The sequence below is a fragment of the Plectropomus leopardus genome, chromosome 8 (genome assembly GCF_026936395.1).
Source record: "Plectropomus leopardus strain MGB_pleo_1.0 chromosome 8, ASM2693639v1, whole genome shotgun sequence".
Taxonomy (NCBI): Eukaryota; Metazoa; Chordata; class Actinopteri; order Perciformes; family Serranidae; genus Plectropomus; species Plectropomus leopardus.
Window position 1 is genome coordinate 31,374,127 of NC_142183.1, and position 13,738 is coordinate 31,387,864.

Below are 13,738 nucleotides of genomic sequence, written 5' to 3' on the forward strand. Positions count from 1 at the left end.
GCGGAAGTCTCTTGGCCGCGTGCGCGCTCCGGTGACAAAATAACTCAGAGAGAGGGCTCACTCTGTTCTTTTTTCATGGTACCATTTAAGTAAACACAAAATGCTTTATTTATTTGATAAGCACATCATTATAGGTACGTATGTGAATGCACCAGGCTTAGCAAAAAGGCTGTTTTTCAGCTGTTGTCCGTGGAACAAATGTTGCATTGTCACCCTAAAAGTGTACTCATACTCATCAGTGTAATGTGTATAAAGCACAATAGCCTACATGGCAATTTTAGTGCAAAATAAAATTTTGCATGCACTGCCAATGAACTTGTCTTATAGACAAAGTGCTGCGGCCAATAACCAAGCACTATCATTATGATGCTGTTGATTTGGTAAAATATCCACTTAGAAATTTTAGTTATTCTGTTTTATGTAATTTCTTACACAGGTGTAACACCAAATTCTGGGTCTTATGCATGTGCAGAGTCTGTTGGGCACCACGACCTTCCTCTGTTTATCCATGTCTTCTCTTGATTTATTTTCTCTCACTAAGTCAGTTAGTGATTGATCAATTTGTTTAAATATCTAGTTAGAAATTTTAGTTATTCTATTTTATGCTATTTCTTACACAGGGATAACACCAAATTTTGATTTTTTTCTCATTAAGTCAGTTAACTTTTTTTTTCTTTTTTCTTTTGGTTTTAGGAACCCCAAATTTTCCTTTTATGGGGAACAACATGACAGTGTACATTGTTGCCCCTGCAGCATAAGTAGTGACTCTCTCAGCATTAGCTGCATATAGGGACACATGCTTGTGCAGGGGTGGACTAAACCAGTTTGCGTTTTCTAAGGGGTGATATGGGCTTCTGCTATTCATTTCTTAACTACAAAGTTTAGTCCTTCAACATACTTATTGAGCCATTTTTAATTTAACTATGGTACTAATTACTTAGAAAGAAAAACAATTAAAACAACACCAAACTTTTCATTCCAGGCTTTTCAAGCACTCACTCCCATTGGGGTGAGTAATCAGTCACACTTTTGGACCTGCTATAACAACTCTGTTGCTCACATACTTCACTGAGTATGCTTAAGCTGTTTAATTGTGATCCAGATGTGACTTGGCTGCTGTAAGCATACAGTTTGGTGTGGTTGGCCTTTTTTATGTTACCCAGTTATAAGGTTGATAAACATAGTTGATATCCCACCTTTGCAAAGCTTAAGTATGACAAATACAATTAAATGCTTAGCATTAAAAATATGTGAGGTTGAAACAAAAACAAAAAAGTGAACTAGGTCTATTATTGGTAATGTTATCAATGTTAAACTGCAGACGAGCACATGGAAGAGAAACTACAGCCCCGTCGTTTCATTCTGAAACATAGACGATCTTTGAGCTGTATTTCATTTTCACTTCCTCTATCTCCCCTCCTCCCTTCTCTCCTCTATCGACTCCTGTTCCTTTCTGCGCGGCTGACGCTGGAAACGAAACAAGAAACTTTATGCAAGTGTGTGCGTGTGAGCGTGCGCGCGGACGTGTGTGTGTGTGTGTGTGTGTGTTTGTGTGCGTGTGTGTGAGCGAGACAGAGTGTGATTAGACGCCCCACCTGCAGTTATTTGGAAAGAGCCCATTTTCACTCTATTTGCCTGCGCTGAGCTGATGTCCTTTAGTTAAAGCTTGGTTCAAAAACATGACCAAAGTGCACTTTACACTGAACACAGGAGTTTCAATCAGGAAGTTTGTTTTTAGAAAATGCACTGTTGCAGTTTCTGATGAAATTGTGCAGCCTACATGATTAAAAATTCATTTGTATATGAAAAGTAGGCTAAATTCTGATATTGGTTGCCCAATATACTATAAATGATATGAATTTGTAGTAGTATTCTCATGTAGTTAACAGCTTATCGGCCTGGCCAATTATCAGGGCCATTATTTGCCATTTTTGCTGATTATCTGTATCTAATTATCTTTGTAAAACCCCAGGGAACTGTTTTTATTTTTATTTATTTATTCATTTTAAAGTTGCTAGGAACTTGCTGTATATGATGCTGAGTGTTGTCATTTTGATTAAACATTTGCTAAAGGCATTTCAACCAAGCTTTGCATTGAAGTTTGTTATATTCCAAATTCTAAAATATTGACAGAAATATTTTCATTTTTATTGTAAATGCATACGCTGACTTTTTCAGCTTTTGAAAAGGTATATAGAATGGATTTTGATGTTATTTGATTTTGTTGTATTTGCTGTGTCCAATTATGAATACAAACACATTCAGGTATGAATAGCAGTTATCCGAGCTGTGACATGCATTTTTAGATGAAGTTATGAACATGAAATTCCTGTCATTTCTGCCAGTTTTCCCCACACATGGTTCTTTCTGTTTACACCAAAAAGAAAATAGCTTTTGAAAAATATGGGAACTGAAAATATGATGTATGAAAAACATCAAATTTCGTCTGCAAACTAAATTAATGCATGTAAATGGTGTCAGAAGGCAGTTATGAACAGTCACACTGCAACCCAGTCTATCAGGTCACAGCCCTCTGGAGCAGCAGACTCAGGGTTATCTCTGACACACACACAAACACACACACCCACACACACACACACACACACACACACACACACACACTGCATCCAAGACTAAGGAAACTAGTAGAGGAAGTTTAAACATAAACAGCAAGACTGATATGCCAAAAACAAAAGCAGCCATATAGAAAGGAAAAAATATAGACAGGGAAAAATATAGTCATACTCTACATTACACATATAGTTTACCGTAAACATTATTAAATACTCAAAAAAGTGACAGCTGGAATCAAACATGGCAGCAGCTAATCTGCACAGATGGGTGCCATGAAAAAAACCCTTATTTATCTGTATGTTATGCACATTTTCTGTGCATGAAGGGTAGCCAGAATTTCAGTTCCTGAACCAGTGCAGTTTTGAAGGACTGCTGATTCATTAAAGGCCCTCAGAACCACACACAATGTGTCTCTGGCTTCCTCTAGTGGTTGCACGATCACATGTCGCCGCTATCTTACCAAACAAGCCTCATAAACTGTCAATCATTCATAGAAACGGTTTATTCCAAAGCAAAGTACACAGCGGGCTCAATATCAGGCCCATTCCCTTTATCAGTATAAAGGGTACTCAAGGTAAAGTGTTGATATTTTAAAACAAAGTACACAAAAATGATAAGAAAACACAGTTTGACAAGCCACATAACACATTTTTGAATGGTAACCCACTTAAGATTTTTCCGATTCCTGGCCCTAATTTGTTAATAGATTAAATTCTTGGCCTGCAAAGCATTGCGGCAAGATGTTGAAACATTAAAAAAATCTTTAGTTCAATGCCAACTTGATGCCACCTTTTGGTTAGGAAAAAAATCTACAACAATCAGGTAAAATACAGAAACTCAACAAGCTTACAAAGATTGGACCTAATTTCAGCAGAATGACAGGCACAGTGAAAGCGCTGTGTCAAAAAGTTTATTTCACTCCCCTCAATTATCCAGCCCACGATGCAAATTCCACAAACTGCTGCTGAGGAAAAAAAAAAATCAAGAATTCCACCTGCGCTGTGTTCATAGACACACAGAAAAACATCAACATTTTGTGAGGGGACACAGAATCATAACAAAAATCATTAACAAAAAAAAGTAATGCTGATATTTAGTATTAGTTATTCGTATTAGTGTTATCATTGCTTTGCTTAGCCAAATTTTAGTGTGATTAGTTCCATATCCAACGTTTGGAATCAGCCAACATGATTTTCTTTCCCATGATGGCCTGATATTTTATTGTGATCCAACTGAGCATTCATTGCATTCAAAACCATTAAAACACAGACAAGTTATATGGGGTTGAATCATTGTTTATTCTATAAATATACAGTATTATGTTTGTGTGGTAAAACTAGAGGAAGTCTACATTTCAAGTTGAAGTGTTTTAATGACAGAAACTGTCTCATTTAAAAAGGAAACCCAACACCCTTTAGTATCTTTTCTAAATTACACGATGATCAAAGAATAAAAACTGTTTTCAGTTAAAGACCCCACTTAAAACATATTTCAAAAACATTAAAAAAAAAAACCCTGATCTCTTCCCTTTCATCATAATTTTGACTCTGTTTATCCTATTGTTGACAGTGCATTTGGGCTCTCTTTGTAGTCACATTAAAACTACTTGTGACCTGTTTTACATGAATTCTGCACAACAGGACTGTTTGGCATTTGGCTGAAGAGGGCAGGCACCTCTGAAGGATGGAAGGATTTGATTGAGATTGCAAATACCAGCACAGTCACTTCTGACCCGGTTCCCCACAGCCAAGTAATTTTAGTCTATATTTATCGAGGAAAGTAGAAGTCTTTGGTCAACATTGAGACGATACAGGGGATCTGCTTTTTGCCACTAAATCCAGGTAGGTTGGAGGAAGACTCAAAGGAGAGCGCCACCTTGCGGTTGACTCGAGTCATGATCTGCATCAGCTCGAGCTCTCCGCTGAAGCGCTGCAACATCTCACACAACGCCTGCATAAACCAGGAGCCGTTGTATGTGTTCCTCCAGGAGTAGTAGCCTGCAGGTAAAATGACCTGTGTTAGCACTAAGACAACACATGGTGAACATTACCATCTCACCGTGAATAAACACATGAATACCAGGTTTATGCAGATATCAGCTGATTGTCTGTGTTTCATTTAATGACTGTGATGTATAAAAGTATTTTCTACCACCTCATTGGATGTTACCTGGAGCTGTGGAATATGCATAAAGGAAATCTGCCTCCACAGGGATCCTCTCTGATGTTTGTGCATCTACACTGTCTGTCTCAATGCAGCAACCGTCATCCAGTTCTGACCCACGGCACGCCTAAAAAGAAATCCAAGTATGTACATTAACTGTAATGTTTTATTGCTGTGCTGAGACTCTAAAGACTACAAGAGGGTTTTAGGGCCAAGCTGAGGAAAATTCACTTTTTCAATCTTCAGGAAAAAAAAAGTTAGAGATAAGAAAAAAGTCATATTACCAGAATAGAGTTGTAGTTTTACAAGAAAAAAGTCATAGTTTTATGAGAATTTACTTAAGAAGTTGCAATTTTTGTAAAAAAATTATTTTTTACAAAAATTAAGTTTACTAAAATTAAGTTTTTTCTCACATGAGGCAGATAGCCTATGAAACAAAAATCATGTTCCTCAACAGGAATGTAGTTCCTATTTAAGTTTACTGTTTAGCTGTGAAATGAGAAGGTTTTTGACCTGGCCACCATGTTAAAGAGCTGAGCAAAAACCAACACTGCGCTCTGGCTGGAGCAAACTTTGCAATGCAGTGCAGTTACATAATCCTGATTCAGATTTGATCAGCGCTGCCTTGTTTGACAGTCGTACTTCAACGAGAAAAAGGTCTGAATTTTACGTGAAAAAAGTCTTATTATAATGACAATAAGGTTGTAATTTTACGAGGAAAAAAGTAATAATTTAAAGAGAAGAACGTCATAATTTTACGAAAAAGGGGATATTATATAACAGAAATAAACATAATGCGGGAAATAAACTCCTGCCTGTCTGCTGGCAATGTTTTTATTTCTGTAATATAATATCCCCTTTCTCCTAAAATAGAACTTTATTCTTGTAAGATTATGACTTTTTTGTATAGAATTTTTACTTTTTTTAATAGAATTAGGATTTTATTCTCATATTACGTCTTTATTCTCATATTACAACTTTTTTTTCTCGAAATATTAAGACTTTATTCTTGAAATTGCAACTTTATTCTCATATTATTATTACTTTTTTTCTCAAAATCTAACCTTTTTTTCCCTTTGGAATGGCTCTAATCCTCCGTCATACTGGAGGGAGGCCGCTGATAGGACATACTGACAATTTCAGCATATGCAACAAAAAGATATGAGCTCAGAATTTAGACTCTTGCACGTGTACATAAAATGCTCGTCCTTCTATCCAGGTTTAGCATCAAATAGTAAAAGAGCCATTTATTACTGCTGAGAGACCTTTTATAAACTTAGAGTATGACAATATTTACACCACAGAACACCAACAAGCACAGCCACAGCAAGGATTTTGGAACTGAGTGTTCTGAGCATTTCAAGAAACATGATGCAAGCGAAGACCAGCGATGAACAGGTGTGTGTCAGCTACTACAAGTGTTTGTGTGTTATAACATGGGTTTATGGGGTTAATTTAACTGACCTGTACGAAAAAGAGTTTTGGCTTCCCCACTAGACTCCTACAACGATCTCCTTTGAAGTATTTTGTCAGTTCTTCAAACTTCTCAAAGCCGTCGGTGCCGTATATCATCCCCTCCTCTCCGTGACTTAGCAACACACATACAAATGACGCACACTCACTGTGGTCCTCCTTGGATGCTGGAGACACAAGGATAGAAGGAAAACAAGACAAGAGTTATATTAACCCATCCAGATACCATTCCTCCTTTATTTTTGGTGTATATTTATATTATTGGGCAACATAGAATCTTGGTGAGAGTGCTGATATTTCAGCATCAAGCAGGTTTGGTTCTTACAATGTGTGAATGTATAAATGTGGCATGGATGATTACTGCTACAGTGGAAATTAATATTGGTTGAACTTCCCATGGCCGAGGGAAGATCAACCAATATTTTGAAGATGAGCTACTCTCTCTCAAAGCCAGAAACCACTGAAATAAATCTCAAAGTTGTGATGTCATCAGGTATAAAGTCTGGAGCTGCTTCAGACTTCAGCTAATTGTGCATAACTCATCTATATTAATCAAGAAAATTAAAACTGATGACATGAGTCTACCTTTGTTTCAAACTGTAAGATTTAAATACAACATTTAGTGTTTTAAATTGTAGTCATTTGATAGTGTTTTGTGTTAGTTCAACAGTTCTTACTGACACTTGCAGTCAACAGCCAGCAGATGGCACTCTTACCCTTCTACATGGCTGACTTGCTGTTGAAGACAACACGTTCCCAGTCCCAACAGCTTAGTTTTTAGCCACCGAAAAATGGCCCACCTTCAAATTCATCATCAAAAGGATAGTTCAGGGTTTTTGAGGTGGGGCTGTATAAGATACATATAGTCAGTGTAATACAAACAGCAGCTGGCTGTCGGTGCGTCCCTGGTTGGCAGAAACAGACGGGGCATGGACCCCACAGGGGGTTAATATAATGTAATACAATGAATATACATAGTAAGTATCTCATACAGTCCCACTACAAAAATCCTGAACTATCACTCTATATTCAGAATATATTTACTACTTTACCTTGCCATCAGACAGCCATTAAGGCCGTTACTAACGCCGACTCTAAAGACTAAAAAAGTAATTTTACTTTACAGAATACTGGAGTTGCTAGTCTTCTGCTGCCTTGATTGATTAATGTTTAAGGTAAAGCAGAGAAAATATTCAAAATATAGAGTACACTTAAACTAATATTCATTTTTTGGCAGCTCTTTTTAGGGGGCTGAGGTACCTTTTGCAGCGACCTCTGTCCACAGAAGAGCATTGCTTGGCTTCTGTGTTTGATTTATCAAAGATGCTAGCAAAGCATCATAGCACATAAAACCAGCACAGCAGAAACACAGGATAAGTGGCATCACCCTGTTTAACTATATATCTTTAAATATTACAATTACTGCTGAAATGGCAACAAATATAAACATGTTAGCTAATTTCCCATATTTCTGCAATTAAATCAATCAAAAGTTTTCTGCCTGGATGTGATTGTTGTTAGCATCATGTTAACATCACGGTGTTTCCTTTAGAATATTCCCCTGGCTGCTCTCTGTGTCATCAATAACATATTTACAAAGTCATTGTCTATAGAGCAGCTCTAGACTTTATATGTGATGACATCACATTTTTTTGTTTGAGTCTTGAGTTTTAGCACTCTAGTTTTTGGATCTGGGAGAGAATTGTTCATGTTTACTTATATTGTTGCACTTTCGTGAAGTATAGAAAATGTATGATTTTGAAAATGGGCGTAGATCTGCTTGAATGAATGTAAATCTGTAGTTTATTACCACTTAACAACAGTCGTTTCATCTGATCCACAGTCTGATCATTGGCCACCTGGACCTTATAACCCAGCTTAGAGAAGGTCTGCATAGCACAAGCAGCATCTACATCCGTCCCGTTACGAGTGTTCATCCCTAAAAAAGAAAGAAGAAAAAAATACGGAATGGACTAGACAGCAGTTTCAATATAATCCAATCACCAGGGATGCAAGACTTAATGCAACATAACCTGAACCTTCTGAACTCACTTCTTGTTTCTGAACCTGAACCAAAAACAGTTTAAAAAGAGTTTAGACTGCCTGACTTTTCTCGTTGCTGTCTCTTTTCTCATCATGTCTTGTTTGTTTTTTGAATCCAGTTATGCAAACTACATTTAAAAATATGGAGTAAAGTTGTAGAACCAGCACATTAATCAAAAAGGTCTGTTTGTAACAGCAACATCTTGCCATTGTTGAAAAAGCATGAGTGTTACTAATAACTTTGTCCCATTCCAGTGTCCAAGTAAGACAGTGTGAACATTTAGATGCACAAAATATTCAGTTTTTTACCCTAATTTCAAAAAAAGACAATATTCCAACTAAAGGCTCATTTTCAAACCTTGTAAACGTCATTGCCCTCATATTTGAATGTGACCTTTATGACGGCGCAGATACAGCTAATACACAGAACTAGAGGGATGAGTCAAAAGTTTAGCACAAGAAATGAGGCGGCAGAGGAGGAGGTCGTAATAATGTCACTCGGTGCTCTGTTAAGGTATCATAAACACCACGTGTTGGAGGATTCGTTTCACTATATTATCAATTTGTTCCATTCCTCCATTTTTTTAACTGTCGTTGTCCCATCTTGCTTGAGCTACGCTTTACTGCACCCATGATCTCAGGTAGTGATGCTACAATTTGTCAGTTTCCTTAAGCATTCAGAAAACGTCACAAATACAGATGAAATGAACATAAAGCACAGATAGCTGTGTCCGTATACATCTCCAATGTTGAGTGTAAATGAGCTGTTTACATGGCTAATGAAAATGAATATTGCACTAATATTCCTGCTTACATGCAGCTGTGCATACTCTGATTAACATGCCCAAATGTGTTGTTTATCAAGTATCAGCCATTGCACGTGCCAGGACTTTTCCAAAGTTTCCCACCAGTGGCAGACTTGTTCGATCTTGTTAACACAGCCTCACTCTTTAACTTCCTAACTGAAAAGTATACTGCGGTAGTAGCTGTGTTTCTCCCCCAGTCAGAAATGTGCTTTTTTCTTTGGGCGTGTGTTTCTACCTCAGTCAGCACACAGAGACGACCATAAACAGGCAAGAGGACGTTGTGTTGAAAACTTCTGTAAAAACCCAAATTTTGACACATATTCTAAAAGCACTGCGTAGATATCCAAACAATGGTATTAAAACCCGAAAAATACCAGCATATTCCACGTCTTAATTGAAAAATGCTACATATTGAACAAAACCTTATTCTTAATATTCAGACCGTATGAGCTGTTCACATCATTCATACTGAATTCAAAATATTGTCATTTTTAGATTAATAGTAGAATATTAGTGTGCATGTAAACAAACCCAGTATGACAGTAGGCCAGTATGTGCAATAGCATGGCCCTGACACTGAAGCAGCTAAATGGAATTCAGCCATTCATTCATTTTATTTACAACTGCGCTCTTCCTTCTGTGACATGTTGCAGTGAATTCTGTTGAAAAAGACTGATTTTATCTGTCACATCATTGAACTCATCAAGCACTGGGTCACACTCCTCCCTTCTTTTCTCTGTAAGCACAACACCTCTCCGCTGGTGCCGTTGAGCACACAACATGCTGAATTGTGGAAGTTGGAATACAAGAAATGTATCTGCTCGAGGGTCTGACAGTTCTTACACCCGCTTTAGTTTAAATCACACATTAAAGAATGGTTTGTGAAAGTGACACACATGAGAACTGTTTGTTGTATACAACGTAAATGTATAAACTTAGCCATGCTTTTATTTCAAATCAATTAGATTATTGCCATATTCTTTTTGCTGGCCTTCTAAAACAGTTAATTGAGAAACTTCAACTAATTCGGAATTATGCTGCTAGGCTTTTAACTAAAACAAGGTAGACAAAGCAAAAAGTATGTCCATGGTTTTATCGATGCTCCACTTGCTGGGTTTTTAAATACACACAAGAAAATAGGAAGCGCAGCTTTTGTTAACTATGCTCCAAAATTACGGAATGCCCTTCCAAAAGTTACAAGAGAAGAAGGCTCTGTGGACATTTTTAAACGACAGCTGAAAACGTATTTATAAAGTCTGGCTTTTAATTAATGCACTTCTTGTTATTATTATTTTACATCAATTCTCTTATTTTTTTTTACTAAAATTACTGGTCTCTGTGCTTTTTACTTTGACTTTTATATCTTGTTATTACTGCCTGCCTTTTGATTGTCTTACCTTGTTGCCTTTTTTTTGTGTGTCTTGCATTTTTTATTGTGAAGCACTTTGAGCTGCATCCCTTGTCTGAAAACAGCAGCTCTATAAATAAAGTTTATTATTATCAGGGTTTCTGCAGCTTAAGGCAATTTAAGACTTTTTTATTGCAGCTCAGAATAAACTTTAAGAATAATCTTTTAACAACCAAAATTAAGAAGGTCAATTTTATTTTTTCCAAATGTTTATAAAATATTTTGACATACATATTTATAAAATGGTCTAGTGAAAATTATTATTTATACTCTATACTTTATCTGTTATTTATGTAAAATGTTGAACAAAAAAACCCTTTTTAAAAGCGAAACACATGGTAAACAATGAACAAATTATAAATATTAGTAAAAGTATTTGGTTTACCATCAGAAGTGGGAAATATTTTGTGTTTCTGTATGGTTTTCTTGGTGATGTGATTTTGCGTTTTTCACTCTTCATGTTAGATTTCACTACTTGGAGTTTATAATGAGGAATATATTAAATCATTTAACAAAAAAAATAAATAAATGTTGGCAATAATTTTGAGACTCTACTATGCAATGTCCGAAAAAGAACTATTCATAAAATCCCACTTTCCATGTCTGAGCATTTTTAAGACTGTTTAAAAGATTAATTTAAGTCAATTTAATATCAATTAAGGCTTTATTTTTACATAAATGAATTCAATGCCTTTTAAGTCTTAAGGCTTGTTGACTGGGTTCACTTACTTGTGCTACTGTGGAAGTTCTTGTTGTTGATGATCAGACACTTTCCAAGGAAGGGATAATCCATCCTGTAGCGGTAAGGGTCAGAGCTTGCTGTTTTACTGTAACTGCTACTGGGGAGAGCATCCACTTCCTCAGCGGACTTACTACTGCCTGTGGGCTTTTCATCCTGCCTGCACATGCACACACAAACACACACACACACACACACACACACACACACACACACACACACACACAGACCTCTGAATAAACTGAAATGATTTAAAACCAGATTTACTTGTTTAGCACCCTCATTCAAACAGACTTTTTTAACACATTTTGACAGCAGCTCAGTGGTATCCAAACCTTTTTAACCACAGTCTGTGCTCTCGTAAAATCTCATTACACGGGATGACATATTAAAGCAGCAGTATCAAAAATGCTCCAACAACTGAATAAGTCTGGCAGAATCTTTTTTTTTTAATTGATTTATTTAGCATTTTCACATTTATCGCATCTATTGGAGAATTAGTTATCATTTTAAAAAAGGGCAGACACTTTCATCTCGGATTTTATATATAAAGGTGACTGAGTAATTTGAGAGGTCATATAAAAAAATCTTACACACAGCAGTTTTAAAAGGGCCACAACCGTAGCTGGTTTCAATTTGACTGTGTGGGAGCATGCAGATTTCTACATTTCTACAGCTTAATCATCTGTATCATGCAAGGAGTCCAGCATTGTTCTGCCGGCCTTCGACCTGAGCAGAGGCCTAATCAGCTAGGTACGTGAAAACACCATCGTGTGAGGGGGTGCAGGGCCTTTAAAGTGATCAAATGCTTCCTGCATGAGACTAATTACCTCATTTTCAGGTTTAGCTGCAAAATACACAGAGAGTCACATAGACATTAGTGTACCATAATTACCTCTTTGAAAAAAGTTTTAAGGCGTCCAAAGTGTCCCCACAACTCTGGACATCCCCATCTCCACGCTCAGCCATGTTCCTAGAGGCATGAAGCAATGATCAGGAAGAACCCCCACATTAAACAAATAAAATAAATACGAAGTTGTTTATAGATTCACATCTATCTTTCTCATTCACTTCCTGCTATTCACTATCTTCAATCTGCCAAAGCATGTGCAGGGTCCATCCAATTATTTTCATTGAGGAACAAACCTTTTCACTCAACAGAAAAAGCAAAAAAGAAGAAAGAAAAAAAGAAAGAAAAAGCACCAGAACCATAAACTGGGGTAATATGTGCACTTTGTTGACTTTTCCATACAATATTTATTTTTATTGATTAAAGCTGATAGATACTGAATTTCTACTCTAGATACACATATCAATATTTAGGATTTCGATAATAATAATAATAATAATAATAATAATAATAATAATAATAATAATCAGGTAATCTGATGCTAAATAACACGGCAGTTTTAAACGGAATCCGCCCTCAAACACCAGATCAAAACCGCTATGGTTGGCTCAAACTGGACACAACAACCACGCCGGTTCTTCCTTTAAGTTGTTCACATTTCGTTTCGTTTTTGCTGTGGTTAAAATGGTTAAACCCATCGAGGAATAAAGTATTACACCTTGATATTTTGAAGCCCTTATCATAAAAAAGACGTATAACAAATCAGTATGAGAGTAAGAGCATCCGACACTGTTAGGTTAGGATGTGGGTCATAGCGAAACTCAGGAACTTACATATAACAGGAAATTATATATATCTTATCTATCGGCAGAAGCTACGTTAACATTACCTAAAAAAAGAAAACGAAAATGATTCATGTGTTCTTAATCACCACGAGTTTCTGTTCATATCTATGTGCAATAACGTAGTCCACCTGTCACACTGATATGTAGCTAAAGACACATTCAGCATGCAGGATATAAGGGAGGAACATTTATGCACACAAGTGCTTTGTATCCACAGAAGAGGATTGTGGGAATATTGTTCAAGGTTCACGTAACTTTTCCGTCTTTTTAGCCACACGTTTAACGTTATGCCTCCATTAAGTGAGGTCACCCGATATGAACTGCAACGTTAGTCTCTGTAAACTCAGTTAACGTTAGCTAGTATTGCGCTTTATTGTTGCTTCACGAAGAGGAAACAATCAACAAACTTTTAGTATGTCGGTCATAAAATACTGGGTGAGGCACTTTGGTAACCTCTACAGTTTAAAACACCGACCGGCAAAAAGTGCTTCCAACTTCAGACTAAAGGTTGCATCAGAAAACATGCATTTCAGGTGCTAACTTATCACTTAGTGTGACTGAAGTTATCAGTACAGCAAACTAATCATCGCCCGTTTCAACAGCCATATTAAACTGAAGGAAACACGACAAAGCCGGTGACAGTCAAACTCATAATACGAATAAAAATTTAAAAAACATGTGCACTTCTTTCCAAAATAAACGTACCTGTTTTAGGAGACGGTTGTACAGGCACGAATGAGTAAATCCTTTTCCTTCCACGAATTTAAGGAAATGTCAATTGTTCAAAGTACAGGCTTAAAACTCTGAGCCAATCAGGAGCGCTGCTGTCTGTGTGGG

General features: G+C 36.7%; 1 protein-coding gene across 1 annotated transcript; it reads right to left on the minus strand.

The window, feature by feature from the left end:
• Positions 1 to 3,848: 3,848 nt before the first annotated feature.
• LOC121948074 (caspase-3) lies at positions 3,849 to 13,734 on the minus strand. The gene is made up of 7 exons (XM_042493334.2): positions 13,607 to 13,734; positions 12,102 to 12,179; positions 11,197 to 11,366; positions 8,021 to 8,149; positions 6,202 to 6,377; positions 4,744 to 4,864; positions 3,849 to 4,571 (listed from the first exon to the last, which is right to left on the minus strand). The coding sequence occupies exons 2-7, from the start codon at positions 12,173 to 12,175 to the stop codon at positions 4,342 to 4,344; spliced, it is 900 nt and encodes a 299-aa protein (XP_042349268.1). The 5' UTR covers positions 12,176 to 12,179; positions 13,607 to 13,734; the 3' UTR covers positions 3,849 to 4,341.
• Between the last annotated feature and the right edge of the window lie 4 nt (positions 13,735 to 13,738).

What these genes read in the sequence shown, in the direction of transcription:
- LOC121948074 (XM_042493334.2), bottom strand. Translation starts at nt 12,175, where the DNA reads ATGGCTGAGCGTGGAGATGGGGATGTCCAGAGTTGTGGGGACACTTTG. An exon ending in GAAACGACTGTTGTTAAGTG is followed by an intron (nt 6,378 to 8,020) that starts GTAATAAACTAC and finishes TTGTGTCTCCAG; the next exon opens with CATCCAAGGAGGACCACAGT. An exon ending in TGCATATTCCACAGCTCCAG is followed by an intron (nt 4,572 to 4,743) that starts GTAACATCCAAT and finishes TTTTACCTGCAG; the next exon opens with GCTACTACTCCTGGAGGAAC.